This window comes from Strix uralensis, chromosome 2, assembly GCF_047716275.1.
Source record: "Strix uralensis isolate ZFMK-TIS-50842 chromosome 2, bStrUra1, whole genome shotgun sequence".
Taxonomy (NCBI): domain Eukaryota; kingdom Metazoa; phylum Chordata; class Aves; order Strigiformes; family Strigidae; genus Strix; species Strix uralensis.
In genome coordinates, this window is record NC_133973.1 from 52,615,423 (window position 1) to 52,633,853 (window position 18,431).

The 18,431-nt window shown below is 37.8% G+C and overlaps 1 protein-coding gene across 3 annotated transcripts in view; it reads left to right on the forward strand.

Annotated features, from left to right (window-relative positions):
• Window positions 1-18,431, forward strand: part of CTPS2 (CTP synthase 2) — a 75,794-nt gene that overhangs the window by 44,021 nt on the left and 13,342 nt on the right. For all 3 annotated transcript variants that reach the window (XM_074858718.1, XM_074858719.1, XM_074858720.1), the window contains exons 14-16: window positions 12,767-12,863; window positions 14,959-15,014; window positions 16,668-16,764. In XM_074858718.1, the coding sequence (XP_074714819.1) occupies window positions 12,767-12,863; window positions 14,959-15,014; window positions 16,668-16,764 (250 nt within the window). The remainder of the gene's footprint in view (window positions 1-12,766; window positions 12,864-14,958; window positions 15,015-16,667; window positions 16,765-18,431) is intronic.

The following is an 18,431-nucleotide window of genomic DNA, read 5'->3' on the forward strand; positions in this document are numbered from 1 at the left end:
GTAGGCTATTTCACCCTTCAGTTGCTTCAAAATGGAGTGAGTACCATCTGTTTCCAGTGATTTCTTACTGTCTATTTTGTTTATTTGTTTTGTAAGCACTTCTTTTAACACTTCAATTTGAGATGAGTGTATCAGTCTCCCATGAAGAAGGTTTTTAGCTTGGAAATGCCTTTCAAATTCCTTGACAATGCACACAAGCAAAATGCTCATTTCTTAATGCCATGGTCATAGCTTCTTTGAGTATGTTTTGTTTTATTTTTTTAATCCTGATAATTGATTAGCTTTCCAATGCCAGATTTTTCTCTTTAAATGAAAAGTAATGAAAATAATTACTCTTAGTTATTGATGCCTTTTACAAGTTGCTTCTTGAATATTTGAGGGAAATAATGATTTGGTATGTATTTAACTTAAAAATATTTGTGTTTCTTTATCTTCATTTGGACATAGATTTAGTTTTTGTGAAGGATGCCTTCTTGCTGTTAATAACCTCCCACTCTTTTCCTTTCTTGAGGTTTTCTTCATAAGAAGGATTTTTCTGAATAGAATTGCATGTTAATATTTTCAGAAAGTCTTTGACCTTTCCAGTACTTACATAAAGAATTATGTGTAACTAATTGTAAATCGAATAGGGAAATCTATGCTGTGTACAAAACAATTTTCTGGATGAAGTGGACATAGGGTGAGTATCTGTCAGTGTGTGATTTAACAAGCACAGAACACTTATTTTATGGAGGGCTCTATGCCCAAGTCTGTCTTCGTAATGCTGCAATATATTTGAATAGTGTGTCACTTCAGTATGAACTATGGATGCTCCAGGAGTGTTATATATAGTGTTGACAAAGCATGGATGTGGAAGGGCCATTCACAAAACTGCTTTGTGCCAAGCGGGTTGTACGTGTTAGGGCAGAACAGCACTGCGTGCTTTATGGCTTAGATGAGGTCCCCTTAAATTATCTATCTGAAACTTAGGCAGCCAAAGTTAGGTGAGGTGATTCCCACACAAGGGGACTACACTCAGAAGCGCTATGGTAAAGTAGTTCCTCTTAGTCGTCCTGTTTGGCAAGTTAAAAATGCAATACTAATCACTGAAATAAAGTAAATGTGGAAAGGGGTTGTCCAGATCCCTTAATACCGTGATTATATCGCTTCAAAATTTTATCACCTCCAAAACGCCTCCTTCACCCCCCAGCCCCAAAAAACCTTTCACGCAAACAAACTTGCAGAAATTATGTATTAAAAAAAAATATTAAAAATTAGGTAACATGAAATAGATTACCTGTGTACTGCAGCTCATCTGTTGAAAACTACATGAAATCACCTCCAGTATTATGAATGCCATTTCCATAGAAGTTTTTCCTACCTACATAACTGAGCAAGTTACATTAAGACACTGGCCTTGTTAGAAGCTCACCTGGGAATGTGTGAGTTTCTGTATGGTTAGCTGCCTTGTTTATAAAGTGTAGGAACAACATTAGGTGTCACAGAAGTCCTGGTTCTGCTGGGCTGAACAAACTGCTTAATCTGCTTTATATTTCTCATACCAAATGGAGGTAATGAAACACACCTGCCTTTGTAAAGTGGTTTGATACCTGCAAAGACAAGGTCTGTGCAGCAGCTGAGGACTTCCACCTTTTTTGTAACAGCCTTTTAGGCATCCAGGAGTAAGACCGAGAATTGAGTGTGTGCCTAAGAGTGCATGGGTGAGAAAAACCTGAGGAATTCAAATCAGTTGCGTAGTTGCACTGGAGGGTGTATTTAATGAGATGTGAGTGGTCTGTTTATTATGTTCTGAACTACATAATTTTAATTAAAAATAAAGACTATTAGCCAAAGTTTTATTTTTGATAAATACTCTGTGCCCCTATCAAATTACCTACTGTAAGTGAGGTAGAAGAATAATACAAAGGTTCCCCCCAAAGGAATACTTTTTTATTAAATTAGGTTTTCTGTTTTCTTAATTCTATATTTATTTGCCTCCCATCCTTGACTTGTACGTGCTGATAGGATATTCCATACTGTGAAGTTAGGCACTGAACAACAGAACTGCATTTGCAATGGATTTGGCAGGGATTCACTGTAGACCTGTGCTTTTTGACTCAGAATAGTTTCTCATGCTCTCTGACTCTTCATTCTGCCATTGGAGACATAAACTATTGGAGGTGCAGGTGAAGGATAAAAATGATTTTATATGGGCACCATTAAATAACGTTGCCTTTGTGGGGTTGTAGCTGTTGTGTGTTGCTTTGTGTGAGAGCTAGCTGGTGTGCTAGCTGCATGTTGTGTGATACTGTGCTGGTTGGTGATGCAGCCTAGAACTTTTACTGTGTGGCAATATCTTTTTCTGGTTGCTTGGTAAACATTTGTAGCATTTGAATAGGTCACTGCATTATCTGTTGAATTGATCTGTACCTGGCCACCCACACTTTTCACAGAGGATGTCTGAATTATGCTGGGTGTGTTCATCTGATGTCATGCTAATTAAACGCCTATTTGATTTGTGGTAGTATAAAGGTGACATTATTCTATAGATGTTACTTTCTTAGAAACAATATTGGTAAAATATTTCCTGTAGGTTTTCACCATCATGTTAGTAAATAAGAAATGATCTGAAGATCTATTTCTCCTCCTCTTTGGCCTTTTTGCTAATGGTTCTCCACGTGATGCACACATCCTGTCTGCTTCTTTGTTCTTACTTCCTTGTATGTATGTCTTCATATCTGATTGTATTTTAAAAGTATGTACCATATTCATTTCTGAAAATGAATACGTAGATTTGCAATTCCGGTTTATTAGCAAACCAGAACTGCACAGGTATGTCTGTTACTGTCACATTGACTTTGGACCTTGTAGTTGAATCCAAGCATCCTAGTGGTGCTCACTGGTGCCTTGTTGAAGGAGGAAGTCCTTAACATTTGAGCTCTGCTGGTGTAGGTGGCATGTAGGCAACTGGTCAAGCCACTTGTCTTTTTAAATGCAGACTGAACTTGTCCCCCGATACTTGTATAAACACAATTAGGGAAAGCAAATTCCAAAGAATTCTTGTCATTTGATGTTGAAGGGGATAGAGTTAATGTGCTATGGGGAGGATCATAAGGAGTGCATAATTAAATTAAGATCTGGACAGTGATGCTTATCAGGATTTTGGAGGAGGCAGAACAGACAAAGCGAGACAGGAAGGATCTTGCTCAGAAGGAAGACATAGTGGTTTCTGCTTGAAATAAAAAAGATTTGGATTGTAGGTCATAAATCTTCTACCAGAATTAAGATACTTCCAGGCAAAATAATCTTTGGCCAGCTGAATCTTTTCTGAGTGGAAGCAGGAAATGATTAAATGTAATGTAGAGCATGTGACAAAGCATCTCTGAAATGGCTGGCAGAGGTAATTAAGGTAATTAATCTCTGCTATGATATTAATATATATCATTCCTTTTGGTTTTCTGAAGCTGATGTGTACTCTTGTTGGATAGACAGTAATGAAAATGCCAAGGTACTTTTTTTGCAAGATAATCTAACTGGTTAAAATTGTATTATTGTAATTATCTCTCTATGCTGTTGTCTTTATTTTTTTGTTCTAATGTAGTTTACAGTATTCTTAGGAAATCCTAGAATTAAAAGTCAGTGCCTTGATTAGCATTATATGGTATCCAGCACTTGCTTTAGTTCTTCCAGTTATCCAGCCGAAATGAGAAATGTTACAATGTATATGTGAGAGAGAGAATAATGACTCATGGAAGTGATCTCCGCTACTGCTATTGACTTCAGGGGGAAAGAAAATCCCATTACTCATTCCTGGAGAGCTTTCCGAGGGCTAGGTGTCCATTCGGTATGCTTAATGAGATATCCAGCATTCACATTGTTCCCTGTAATTCAGAAAAAGTTACAGGCATGAAAGACCAGATAGGCCAAGGTACTTTTACTATCTTAGGCATGCCATGGGAGACGAGTAGTAATAGTTAAAATTACAGTGATTGTACCATAGGCTTTCTGCCTAGAAATTCCTGCTATTAGTCCATAAGATTATCATTATTAGAAAGTCTCAAATTAGTAAATTAAGTGGGAGGATCACTAAGTAATGGGTGGCCAACTTCAATTTTATAGGTCCTTTAATTTTGTATGCTTTTGTTATGGGGAACAGAATGTTACTGGATAGTAGAGGTGAGGGAACTGGTGTAACATTTAAACAGGAGTTTAACTAAACTGGAATGTTCCAAAGAGGAAGAGAGAAGGAGGATAATACAAAAATGCATATAAAATATTCTAAGATATCTATGTAGTAGATATGAATCTCTGTTTAAACAGTAAAAGTGATCCTTCTTGTCTTCCAAAAACAGTTACTTTAGCTTGGACAGTGTTGTTCCTGGTTGTGATCCTTTGTGAGATGCCATTTCAAAATGCAAAATTGAAAACAAAGGGGAGAAGGGGAGGGAAGATAGGAAGAAGCATGATTATACTGTAAATTAGTATGAGAACTACTTTAGCCTTCATTATCTACATTTCTTCATTTCTACAAAGTTACAGCTTAAATGTAAAAGAAGAATTGAAAGGAAAATAGGCTTGCTCATCAGAACAAATTGCTTCAATTAAAGGTTACAGAGGTTGGCATGAGCTGGTTGTTTTGTGTGGTTTTGCAGAGTGGACTCAGTTGAATTGCTTGTTAAATGAATTAGATTGGTACAAGATTTTGGTACTGGGAGTAGAGTAACATTTACTTTCACAACTGTCTGCAGTTTACAACTTTAGGGGATTTTCTTGCAAAGATATGCAACCTGCAAAATACCTCATAGAAGTTTAGCATGTTTGCTCAGCAGTGTCTTTAAAACATTTTAAGATACTTTCTCACTACTTTGCCTTTGCTTGGGATCTTGGATCGTATTGTGGATTTTTTTGTTCTTAAAAGTTAAACGTTAGAGAATTTTTTCTGAGTAAGTGTATTCTTTTTCCTTCTATTCAGCTGATTTTCATAAAATGCTCACCTATAAGAGGTACTAATTTAGCTCAACTAGCAGAGAATTCTCTTTTTGATGTAAAAATGTCAGGTTTTAAATTCTGGTATCCATTTCAAAAGGTGATCAATCAGTCATTAAAGTTCATGGTCTGCCACTGACCTTTGGGCATGATATGAAGCATGATATCCTAATTGGAAAAAGTGATACTAGGCTACTTCCTCCATATCTCTAGCACAGAAATCCTTATGGAGTTAGAATTCTTTATTTCTGTTTCATTCATTTACTCCAAATTCTAAATAAGGCATTTTCTTACGGCAGTATCAAGCAATGTGATAGTATATTTTTTTCCTTCAGTTTAAAACCTCAATTTAATTATATATTAATCAAATGTATAGTAACTAAAGCTAGTTGGTGAAATCATCTTAAACTGCATTAAACTTAATCTCAGTCAAGCATGTGTGGTCAGATAACATAAAAATGATTTATCGGGCTGAATCACAGACAGAATAAAGCCATTTCTTCATTTCATAGAACTTAAACCACAAAAAATACATATATGTTTAGATTTATATTCTTATAAATGACATGGATTTCAAGCTCTAGATAGCATTTGCTCTTTGTTTCTTCTGGGAGTAGAGCTCTTACTTAAAAACTTCCAGTCCCTTTTTCAATTTTGAAGTACAGTATTGTACCATTACCTTTCTTTTTTTTCTATTCAAATAGCTATACTTTCGATAGGATCCTTTTCCATCTCTGTCCTGGTTTAACCAGGATAGGCCACCACAATCTCCAATAAATAAAATAAATAGTCCACAGATATATTTTATTTCCATTGCAACAACTGTTATATTTTAGCATGTGCCCACGCAATTTCAATAAATTTGTGAGAAACATGCCTCTGCACCTGTCTTGGCAGGCCTGAAAAGGGGAGGGCTTACAAAAAATAAATTAGAAACAAATGGCTGTGGCTTGCTGTTCTGATTAGTATTTGTAAGAGATTACTCAAAAGAAATCTTTCAACTGATCCAGGACCTTTCCAGGGATTTTTTCTCAGCTCTGAAGTACCTGGGAAGTTTTATACCACAAAAAAAGTACCTTCCAACTAGAATAAAAATTAAAATAAGGCAAACTATAATTTTCTACTTGCTGCCCACTCACTTCCTTTCTAAAATAAATTACTCTGTTTCTGCATCCCTGATCATCAAGTACCAAATCACAGCTGGGCAGATCTGGAAGATGGACAGGATAGCAGGATGACTGGTGACACCGTTCTGTGAGAAGGATCAGTGGTTGGAATCCAGGCAGTCTTACTAACAAGTCTGCAAGTGGTCTCATTATGTTAGGGAAATGGGATGAAAAATAGTTGCTAGTTCTCATCTTCCCTATGGGGATACTGATTTTTATGGTGGATGAATGGAATTTCTTTAGGAAATACTAGGGTAGTGCAGGTCATGGTACTGAGCGTTGCCTGGAAGCTGATACCAGAAATTCCTCTCAGTGAAGGTCTGGAGTAGTGAGCACTTGAAGTAAGCAATTTTCCATCTGTCTTGCTTGCTGAAGGCACAGAAAACTGATAATGAAGTGATTCTAACTAATGCTACCTTGTTCATGAATGAGAAATAAGTGGAATGGATTCTTGCTTGTGTGTGGTAACTCAGTGTAGAGGAAGTACAGAACACAGACAATTTTGAGGATAAAACATGTGCTGTGCTTTGTCTCTACTAAGGACAATCTTATGTCTCTTCGGCTGTTCTGCATAGCTTTGCTAGTGGGGCTTGTCTGTGGCTGAGTCTTCCATGGCGGTTGCCTGTAGGATGTAATTCTCTGAGTCTGAGACCATCAAGCATACTACTGTTTAAACAATCTCAGGCTGTAAGTGTTTGATTATCCCTGTCTTATCTTTGTGGCTGGGCTGCTTGATGAAGAGAACACCACGCTCTGTCTCCCACTCTAAGTTGTTCCCGCAGCTTTAGAATGCTCAGAGACACAGACTTGCTTCATGCCTTTCTCCCCCTGGAAATATACCTCATGTGGATTTAAGTGAATTTGGTAGGGGCAAAATTTCACCTACTAGCAATTTCAGTTGGAGAAGTGCCCCTCAAAGGCTGTGATAAAATTCTGATTTTTTAATAGATGTATGTGGTAGGAAGGGAAGGATTCCTCCTAGCTACAGACCTGCTGATTTTTCTGAAGTTAAATTAGTGAATATTTGGTCATTAACTGTAACATGAGCTGGACCAGTCAAAGGCCTGAGAACACTCTTCCACTTTTAGTTACTCAAGTCTGTGGCAAATCCTGCACCTCCTGGCATGGCATGACTGGCACTCCAGTGTATTTCTATAGCTGGCACTGTCTGATCCTGTTCCTTTTGCTAACACTAACAGTCTGAAAATTTCTTCTTGATTAAGTCTTTAAGCTGACTCTGGGACTTGTGGTTGGAATAACTAGAATGAGTCTAAAATGCTCTTAAGCAATATCTATGTGGGCTTTGCATATCAACATCTCCATTAACTTTCTCAGTTCACTGCACCATGCTTATGAGTGAGTAAGCACTGTTTGAAAAAGAAGTTACACCCTTTATGACTTTTTCTGAAGAAAATGTTACAAAACATTCTGTACCAGAATTTCTGCTTATTCAGGCAGAATCCTTCTTAGAGAGTTTTTAGGCTTTAGTTAAATAAATGCTCTAGGGCAATTACTTAATTCTAGAATAGGAAACAACAGATCTCTGGAAAATAAGATTGCCCAAATTGAAAAATGGTTGAGAGTAACGTGCCATGGGATTTTACGAGTTCATAAGAAATTTAATTTCTTAAAGATGATATTTCTTTGAATATTTGGATACTGCACTGTAGTTTAGTAAGGGAGGAGAGGACAGGATTTTTCAAGCTGGTTACTCATATCACTGTGTAGCTGCATGAATCAGCTATTGATGATTTCTGCTTTGATCTTACACATGATGGTGGTCATCTTTTTGAAAACAAGCATTACTTCAGTCAGAGTAATGGAGCACTGAGTAGTTTGAAATCTGCAAGTTGCTTTATGGCAACTAGTTCCATCCTAGAGGGCTGAGTGCTTTAGATAGGTGGGCAATGATGGAGTTTGCTTGGAACTAGGATATCTTTGGGGAACAAGGGATTCTGGCAGATCCTTGCACCTTCTTTCAGTAATTGAAAATGTTAAAACCCTGGTTTTGAATGTATGTGGAAAGAGTGTCTTTTTGGTTTACTTGACAAGTTGGAAGCTGCATCTGCCAATTTTTTCTTTAAAGTGTTTGTCCTGTTGTTTCTAAAATGTTAGTATAAACGTCCCGTTTGTAGGTGGCTGGCTCTGTTTACTGATGAGCTTGTGATTGAAACAGATCAGTTTGAGTCTGTCAAGTACTGACTAATCCTGCAGAGAAATGATGGAAGAGTCAATAAAAGAACGGGTTCCTCTAGTTTGTGTTGAGTTCTTGTCAGTTTGTGTTGCCTTTTTTTTTTTTCCCCAACAATGTGTTCAGCAGGGATTAATATTCATCAGTACCTGTCACTGTATTCCTTGCTCCTGTCAGCTTTCCCTCTACACATCTCTTGTGTGCTGAGCGTCTTAGAGCCTCTTTTCAGTGTTCAATTAATCTTTAGGGTCGGGGCTTCTCCTGATGCTTTGATCAGCGCTTACATGTATAGCAATTTCTTTCAGCAGTGACAAATCATTTGCTCACCAGACAAGAGCAAAGTAAAAAGGCAAAAAAACCCTAAAAACCTGCTTCCAAAGCTGGCTTACCAATGAGCTGTTCAAATCAAGTAATGCTCCCCTCCCTCCCAACAAACACCACCCACCCGGCCTGGGTAACCAAGGTAGATGTGTTTCTCAAAATGGTGTTGCAGGATGTGAGGCAAAACAAAGACAAAACTTAATGGTTCTGGGGTGATTACTAAAATGGTAGGTGTTGGGTTTTCAGGGCCTTGGTTGCTCTGTGTTGAGCATCTGGGCTTGAGAGGTTTTCTCATTAGCTTTTATGTTTCCTAACAACAATGAAATGATCCAAGCAGTAGATTTCTGAAAGAAGATTGCAGTTCATGGATAGTTAAAGTCACTATTCATCAGTAGCATGATTTAATACTGATCAGACTGTTTTATATCTAGGATGTGCTTTGTGTTATATCAGACTGATTCTTTATTTATTTCATGTTGGCTGTCTGCTGTGTAATACGTGATCTCTGTAAAATCCCTGTAGTGTTGGCAGTTTTCAGAGATGTGGGTAAGAGACCCCTAATTAATGCCTTATCTCTTCTTGCACCCTCTCTACTGATGCTTTTTTTTCCTGTTGGTGCCTGTTGTTCTGTGTTCTCTGCTCTTTAAAGAATTAATGCATAGTAAGAGCTGATTTATTCTGTGGCAGGAAACATAATCTCTTTGAAGAATCAATTCAGTTGCACAGTTGTTCAAAATAACCACCACTAGAAGGTTTTGATCAAATAAATTCTGTAAAATATGGCAAAATTTTCCATAATATGTGTGAGTTGATTTTCTAATGCTTATTACTTACTAGGGCTGTAAGGCAGCAGTGCTGCTTTGCTTTTGAAAGCTTCTTGCACAGATTTTGTTGCAGAGAAACTCATGTAATATATAAATGTTGAGGGTTGTGCTGTGATAGTTGCTGAAGTTGGTCAGAGCCACAGAGCATATCAAAAAGAAAGATCCAGAGTCAGAGTAGCTATGAGGTATTACTTCATAAGTAGCTCCTTTCCTCACCTGACTGCAAAAAATAATATTTGAAGCCTGTCTATTTTCTTACTATCATAAACCTACAAATCTTAGGGAAGGTGGAGAACTGGTTTATAATGCACATATCAATAACAAAACCTGAATGCACACAGTAAAATGCTTGATATTGAAACTTAATCCAGCTGTCATATTGGCAGAAAGTCTGCCACAGATAGAAATAAGATTGAACGGTTGTATCATGCAATGTTTCTTACAAGATGCCTAAATTAAGACAGCAGACATTAGTGAAAGTTTTAACGATTGGATCCTCTCTGAATATGTGCCCCTGACCACACTAACGTAACTGTTGAGACAAGGAAGCAAGCCTTTTAGAAGACAAAGGTTATTTGGGGGAAAATGTCCAAATCTGCCCTCTGAGACCATTTCTCCAGTGGAATTCTTGTTGGGCTTGCAGCCCCATGTTGGATTCTGACCCAAAGGGCAGCAGAAGCTCTCAGCAGAGCAGATGAAGCTGTGCTTTCACAGCCTGGCTTCCTTCCAGGCCAGTATCTAGAGCTTTAGTGGGACTTATAAGAATCCAGTGTTTGGTTTTTGCCTACTGAAAGAAGGAAGAGATGAGAGTGTGGCCATAACCTGTTTGAACTAATGTGCTCTGTTTAGTGAAGAGAAGACCATATATTTGCTAGCTGATGTTTTGATTCTTCCTGGAGAACACATTTAAGCACAGTAAACTAGTGAAATCTGCTATGGACTACATAGACAGGTCTGCTTCATTTGGAGCCAGTGTTTTAACTCAGGAGTTTAAGAGCTAAGCAATGTCCTTCAAGAAGTTACCATCCCACTCATTGTATCCCCATGCTTCCTCCTATTTATGGCATTATGCTCAAAAGGTCTTGACTGAAAGGTGAAAATAATGAAATCTATTTTTTTCTGAGAAGGCAGTGTGGGGGGGGGAACCCCAAACACCTGGGTATTACTGTGATTCAGTTAGCAAAGTTAGACCAAAACATCCTACCTCAAATTTTTAGGAAGAAAAAGTCTAAAGCTGAGGTAAGGGGACAGTATTTAGGCGCTTGATACACTTTTGAGAATGAAGGAATGTCTAATCTTGACTTTAGCCTTCAAACTTAAGAAAACCCAAACAAACAAAAAGCCCTTATTGTTTTTCTTGTCAACTGCAAATATTAGTAAAACAGCTGTTAAAGTGAAATTTTTGTAGTTGGAAGAGAAGCATGTACTTAAAGTACTTGATAGCTGCCTGTTACCACTTCATTTCCATTTGACAAGAACCAGGAGCACAACTTTAAGGTTATCTACAGTATGGGTGTAGACAATAAATAACACCTCATAGAAAACTTGTGTTTGATTTCAGAGGGTCAGAGTGTTTGACATATACACCCGGTCTGCTGTATATACTCTAACTGCTTCTGATGTTCTGTGTTTTTTTTGTGGCCACTACTTCAGGAAAAAAGTGAATGTAAATGGAAGGAAATAAAGTAAAAAAGACAATCTCACGTTTTTTGAAGTAATAAGGATTCAATGAATGATTTTTTTTAATTTTTTTTTTTTTTTTGGCTTATGGGGTTTTTTTAGCTGAATGTGCTGCATAGTCCTCACCTTCATGATTTGAGAGGTAATTAGAGGATTTGTAATATCCCCCTGGTTTGATCACAACCTCTGCTTGTGACATTTTATAATGAGTATATAGTTTATAAATAACATTTTGAAGGTATAAGGTTATACAGAGATAATTGCACAGCTGAAATGCATTGGCACAAGGCCAAAGGCTATGCACTTTCCACCATCCCCTCTAAATTGAATAACTTCGCTTTATGAAGTGTATCATCAGAAATTGTTTTCATTATTCGCAGAGGGTGAATTAAGGTTAATAAAAATCCAATTCCAGATTACCCATATGTGTGAATATTTGTATTTTTAGAACCTTTCTTTGTCAATTGCATTCCTCACTGACTGTGTATATGTGAATACAAGTACGTAGGTCACAATTTCAGCTTATGTGTTTCTACAATTTTGAACTGTTTTACCTCTCTGAGAGAGAATGCCTCTAAACATGATTGTGAGACCCAGCAGGACTTTTCAAACTGAGCAAAAGTAAATGCGTGCCTTCCACTAGGCTGTGGTTTCTCACATCCTCTGAGTCCCATCATTCTGGATTCCACTTGACCCACATAGCAGCCATTTGACCTATCTGCTTCAGTCCTCAAAACCAGTATTTGTATATTCTCTTCTTTAAATGTTATCTTAAATAGCATATTCTTCATACAAGGAAACCCAGTATTTTGTGGATTCTTAGGCAATCTGAGAAACACTTTAGTAAAGGTGAATTAGGGGGGAGTGTTTTCCATTTTCTCCCTGTGATAAATTAGTTACATATATAATCTGAAATAGCACACACATGTTGGAGGCACCTTTTTTAGTGCTCCACTTTTACAGCACTAGATTATAGTCTTGTAACAAGTGCCTTCTTTTCACTCTGCTGCTTTGTGCCCTCCTCCCCACTTCCCAAAAAAGAGGACTTCTGCTGTCTTGATAAGACTGTTTCTGCCTTTTAGTGTAAGAAACAACACTCTGTATAAAGAACGGTGTAAGAAGGGGCCTAGTGTACAGGAATATATACCCAGGATAATCTTTCAGCATCTATCACTGTGTGGTTCAGGGACTTGCTTTTTCAAAGATGGTGTCTTTATCACTTGGTGGATTTTTTTGTCTATGAATTTATCAGTTTTTAAAAATCTATGTACTCCTATAGCACCAAGAATAGCTTTTGGCAGAATTATCCTATGGCTAACGTTTTGGTATCTTTTTTAAGAGAAATGTTTTTTCCACCCCAAAAATTGAATTAAGGAATTAATAAAATGATTTTGTTGATCTTGGCATTAAATGGAAAAGGTTCACAGTCCCGATATTACAGTCTCAATATTGAGAACAAAGCATTAGGAAAACCAAAGAGAAGTCATAATTGGGAATGCTTAGACGAAAAATAAATAATGTTGCCAGCTGTAGATCTATGCAACCTGTGATGCAGTTGTTGCTTTTATTTTTTTTTCTTTGTTGGACGAAACAGTGTTTAAACTGTTTTTTCTTTGCAGGTTATTGACATGCCAGAACACAATCCTGGTGATATGGGAGGAACAATGAGACTGGGAAAGAGGAGGACTGTTTTCAAAACACAAAATTCTGTTTTAAGTAAGTTACATTTCTGCTGTTATGGTTTGCCTTTTGAATAGAAGCTCTGTAACATGGCAAAGCAAAAATTCCAAAGCACGTTTTTGTTAAAGGACTACAACCTCAAGCAAGCAGTTGGGAGACAGCTTCCCCAAGCTCGCTCATTCTGATTCTGGTCCCACATACATTTGCCCAGGATCGGAATGTAAGGCAAGAAATGAGACACATCTGGAAGTCCCAGTGAAAAGGTCAGTTAGGGTCCAATGCTTTCAATAAACAATGGGGAGACTGTTGAGATAACTGAAATGCATTTTATATTAGTTTACTTCATTATTTTCTTGAGAAGATCAGAGCATTTTCTTCCTATTTTCTTTATGAGGTGACAGGATGTGTGAACCAGGGCTTCTTGTTCTATCCCTGAAGCTTTTTGGTAGAACTAACCCAACCTCCTACCAGTATGCTCTTGCCAGACCTAAACATTGCTTGTCGTTCCCTAGAGTTGCCAGTACACCTCAACCTCAAATGTCATCTGGCCTTGCTGCCTTAGTCCTCACCTTGTCTTGACACAGTTTGCTGGTTTGTATCCTAATTATAGCCAGGCCCTGCTTAACTCCAGACTGTGATCCAGCACTGCCGTAGGCCTAGCCCAGCCCTGGAAACAGTCGTGTTTTGGAAAAGCAAATTATTTATTGTAGAAAAGGAAAATTATTTGCTGTAACAGGATGCTTCAAAAGGCAAAATAAAAGCAACTAGAATATAGAACAAATGATTCAATTTGATCTATATGTGTTTTAAAATTGAAATAATATTTGTCTTCTATTAATCAGCCTATTATACGGTAGTAATATAAGCGACGCTTCAAATGTGTAAAAAGTGGTTTCTTGTCCATCAATTAAATATGGGCATATTTCTTGTATTGCCTTGGCCCTGACATTGATCTGAGCTATTGCTATGTTTAGCTATGCTGAATTTCTGGAGTATATCCTTCTGAGCTTTTAAAAATGACATCTACTTCAGCAGGAGACCAAAGTGTAATACATATGCACATTTAATGAAAAATCTGCCTTTCTAGAGAGTGCCCATGCTAGTGATCTGATTGTCCTGGGTGATAGTTTGCCTAGGTATGATATAGATATGCATATCACAATGTACAAGTTGTTCTGTGGCCTAAACCCTTCTTGGAAAAGTTAATAAAAATTAACATGTGTTGTAACTCTTGACCAGTATTACGAGTTGTTTAGATGACCATATTTATCAGACCCATAGAAAGGTCTGCTAATTTACTTAGGAAAGCTGATTTCTGTTTCTAATGCTTTACGACTTGAATGGAAATAATGGTTTTGAGGGGGTGGTTCCTTAAAATTAACTCATATATCACTTTTTGTAAAACTGCAGTACCATCACTCTACAATTTTGGGAGATCTTCTTGGTAGTCTAGTTCTTGTACCAACCCCTAAGCGAGATAGTAATCCTAATGACACTAGGATAAATTGAGAGCAGAGTTTGAGCTATGACTGTAAGAGAGTTATGATTAAATTCTGTTTTACTGCATACCTCTAACTTACTCATTGTTGCTCTGGAATGTAGAATGTTCCAGATTAGGCTCAGAGTTGTGTAAGAGTCATTTGGGTAATGAGATCAGGAAAACAGAAGAAAAACAATATTCTCTGTTTGTCATTGGAGGTATTATGCCAGCTGCCATGCATAATCTATTAAAATAGAGCAGATGCTCCTAAAAGGCTTCCTTCACTGCACCTTTTGTGTATAACTGTTGTAAAACCCTGAAGGGATTTTATGTTGCTTGTTCACTCAAACATTTTTTTATTTTATCTTGGGCTTTACAATTTAAATTAGTGTAAGTGTGGCCTTCAGACTCTAGTCTACCTAAGCTATTTCTGGTCAAAGAATGTTGAATATGAATCCTGAATAAACTCAGGTAACAGTAAATTAAAAGAAACTAGTCATCACTCAGAAAAACAGAATGCTGGACTGAGATGAATAGTGTCCTGTTATGTTTTACATGTAAAATTTTTTTGAGGTTTAAATTATGAGAAATAGTTGTAACAACTATTAAGCAACTCATTAGCATTAATTTCTTTTTTTGTTGTATATTCAGGGAAACTTTATGGTGATGAAACATTTGTAGAGGAGCGACACAGGCATCGATACGAGGTAAGAACTGCTAACGTACTTTGTGCTCAAAAGGTAAAGCTTAAGTAAATTATGTTTCTCTCGATAGGCATGATTCTCCTTAAAGCCAATGGGAGATTTCTTACATAAACATAACCCATAATTTAGTAATGGTTAGATAGTATAATTTAGATTGAAAGGAACCTCTGCAATCTGGTCCAACTCCCTGTTTGGAGCTGAGCCAACTTTAAAATTAGATCAGGCTGCTCAGGATTTTGTTGCATGTAGTTCTGAATCTCCTGAAGAGATTCCACAACACCTTTTGGCAGTCTCTTCCAGTGCTTAACCACTTCATTGTGAACCCTTTTTTCTCTTATATCTAATAGGAGATTTCCTTGGACAGTTTGTCTTTTGTCTCTCAGTCTTGTGCTGTGCATCTCTGAGCAGAGTCTGATGCAGTCTTCTGTATACTGTCCCATTAGATAGTTGAAGTCAGCAACGAGATCCACTCTTTGCCTTTTCTGGCAAAGAACAAATCCAGTTCATCCAGTCTCTCCTCCTATTTTGCATGTGGTCCAGCCCCCTAACCATCCTGTTTGGACCTCCTATGGACTTGCAACATTTAGTTGATTTCCTTCTTGTATTGAGGGGCCTGAAACTAGACACAGTATCACAGAGGTGTTCTTGCAAGTGTTCAATAGAGGGTGATAATGTAGAGTACTGTTTCTGTGGTAGAGGAAGCGCAGTGTCTTAGCAAAATGGTTTTGGAGAGTGATGTCAGAGATTACCTGAAGACTTCCTGTGAAGTATTTGAAAGGTAAAGGCTTACAATCTTTAAATGCCTTGCTCCTTGGCTGATTTGGTTTATTTAAAGGCTTAGATTATGTTCCAGCAGTGCACATTCTTTCATAGTCTAAATGTAGGCAGCCTTCAGGCATCTACAACTCCTACCGTTCAACTCTGTAGACCCCTTGTATAGGTCCACTTCTCTGTTTGAGAACATCTGAGCAAAGGTGTCAGTGTACATTCAAAATACTGTCATTCAAGGAGACGGGCAAGAGCTGGACTCCTAGAGTTATCACTGAAATAGTTCAGAAGGGACCTGACTCCATCAGTATCTCCAGAGGGGCCTGTGCTATGAGGTGTGTGCATGCTTCAAAGTGATTCAGACAATGTTAAATTTTGTTAAAAAGCTGGGAGGAGAATGTGATGGTGGCAAAGGTGCTCAGAGTTTGAATATTAAATGAGTGGTTAGAACATCACCAAGGAAATGAAACAGCTCACTGCAGAGCTCCTCAGTTTGGAGGAGCTGAACCACAGTTTGTGTCAACCACTGAAATGCAGTGTTCAAAGAGGAGGTCAGTCTTTATGCCTACGGTAGTGGGCTGTTTAAAGAAAGAGGAATGCAAGCTACTCAGAATCAGGAGGGCAGCAAGCAGAGAGGACTCTGGCTTTAATCTTTTGAATGTTATGTAGTAAGTTTTAAAATCACTGATCCATCTCTTATTAAATAAGCATGCCCACTTTTACAAATTTATACCAGAGAGTTGTTAAAACAAGAAAGCGAAAGTTCCCAACTCTTTTTTAATTCTTTTCATTCTTGTATGCATGCTAAAAACATTACAAGTAACTACTACTGTTTGTTAAATCCAAAAATAAATAGAACTGCAATTATTATTACTTTCAATATTTTAGGTGAACCCAGAATTGACTCACTGCTTTGAAGAGAAAGGTTTGAAATTTGTTGGCCATGATACGGAAGGGAACAGAATGGAAATTATTGAACTGGAGAGTAAGTGTCTTGTTTGTCTGTAGTACTTTCAGCATCTATTAAAACCATGTAAACTAAAGGTTGATAAGTGACAGGTAGGCACAATATTTATTTATTTATTTATATTGTTTGTAACAGCCAAGATCATGTTGGGGGACACTGCTGACTCCACCTGTGTATTACAGTGGGTGAAGATTCAGAGGATGTTAGGATAAGTCTTACGCTTCTCAAGGATTGTGCGTGTGTTTGATTATCAGGGAGAGACATGCTCCTTTTCCAAAAGGTCATAATGTATGAGTGGGATTTGGCTATATAGAATCATAGAGTGATTTGGGAGGTCATCTAGTCCAACCCTCTGCTTCAACACAGGGCTACCTTCAAATATAGATCAGGTTGTTGAGACCCGTATCAGTCAAACTTTGTATCACCAAGTATGATATTGGTTGGACTTCAAACCACTCACCACTACTCTTTGAACCCAGCAGTCCAGCCACTTTTTAACTCAATTTGTAGTCTACCCATAGTCCATAGCTCCCAACTTGGATGATAGGAAACCATATCAAAAGCCTTGCTAAAGTCAAGATAAAGGAAGGCTACTGCTCTCCTTGCACCCAAAGCCTGATTGTTCCCAAGCTTGTGGTGCCCAATTGTCTTCCTGTCCTTCATGTGGCTGGAAGAGCCTTGGAGCAGGATTTGTTTCATAATCTTGCCATAAACTGGGGTTAGTCTGACTGTTCTGTAGTTCCTTGCCTTTCTTGAAGAAGGGCATGGTGACTGCCTTTTTCCAGTCATCAGGGACCTCTCACGATCACCTTGGCCTTCTAAAGATAAAAAACAGCTTCACAATGGCATTGGCCTGCTCCCTAAGTATTCTCCAATATTCTTAGGTCCCAATAACTAATATAGGTTCAGTTTGCTTGAGTATACAAAATATGTATATATGCAGTATAGCCTAAGTATAAAAACATCACTGGAATATATTACCTAGACAGGCTGTGAAATCTTCATCCTTGAAGATAAGGACCTTCAAAACTTGACTAGACAAAGCAGTCAGCAACCTGATTTAACTTTGAACTTGACCCTGCTTTGAGCAGGAGGTGGGACTAGAGACCTCCCAAAGTTCCTTCCAATCAGTTTGTGTCTCCTTCAGTTACCTTCTGTTTAGAATCGTAGAAAGAAGTCTGAAAATCAAATAGAAAGCAAGCACCTTTCTTTCACTGAAGTGATTCAGATAAATGAGGGTTTGATACTGTGGAAATCTGGTAGATTTAGACTGCTTTACCAAGTAAGATGAGTCTTTTCGAAAAGGTTCTGAAATGACAAGGAGCTACACTGCATATGTTTGTTGAATGCTCCACAGAGTACTCTTGGAAACAATCCCTTTGATTTTGCTCGATTCTTTGTTTAACTCCTTGCTGTTAAGTCACTGTTGACTAGATGAGTATCAGGCACCTGAAGATGCAGACTACCTTACAAAATCTTTTTTCTTTTCTTATATGGCCCCTAATAGCCATTGGTTAAGATAAACTCCATGTGCAGAAACATAAATTTATCATAAGAATACATTATCATCCTATGGAGTGCTATTTGTGACACGATACTCTTGAGAATTCATTTTATATACTCCATAGTATGTTGAAGAACAGTGCTGTAACTTTGAACCAGGGTTTGAGTATGGACACCTACTT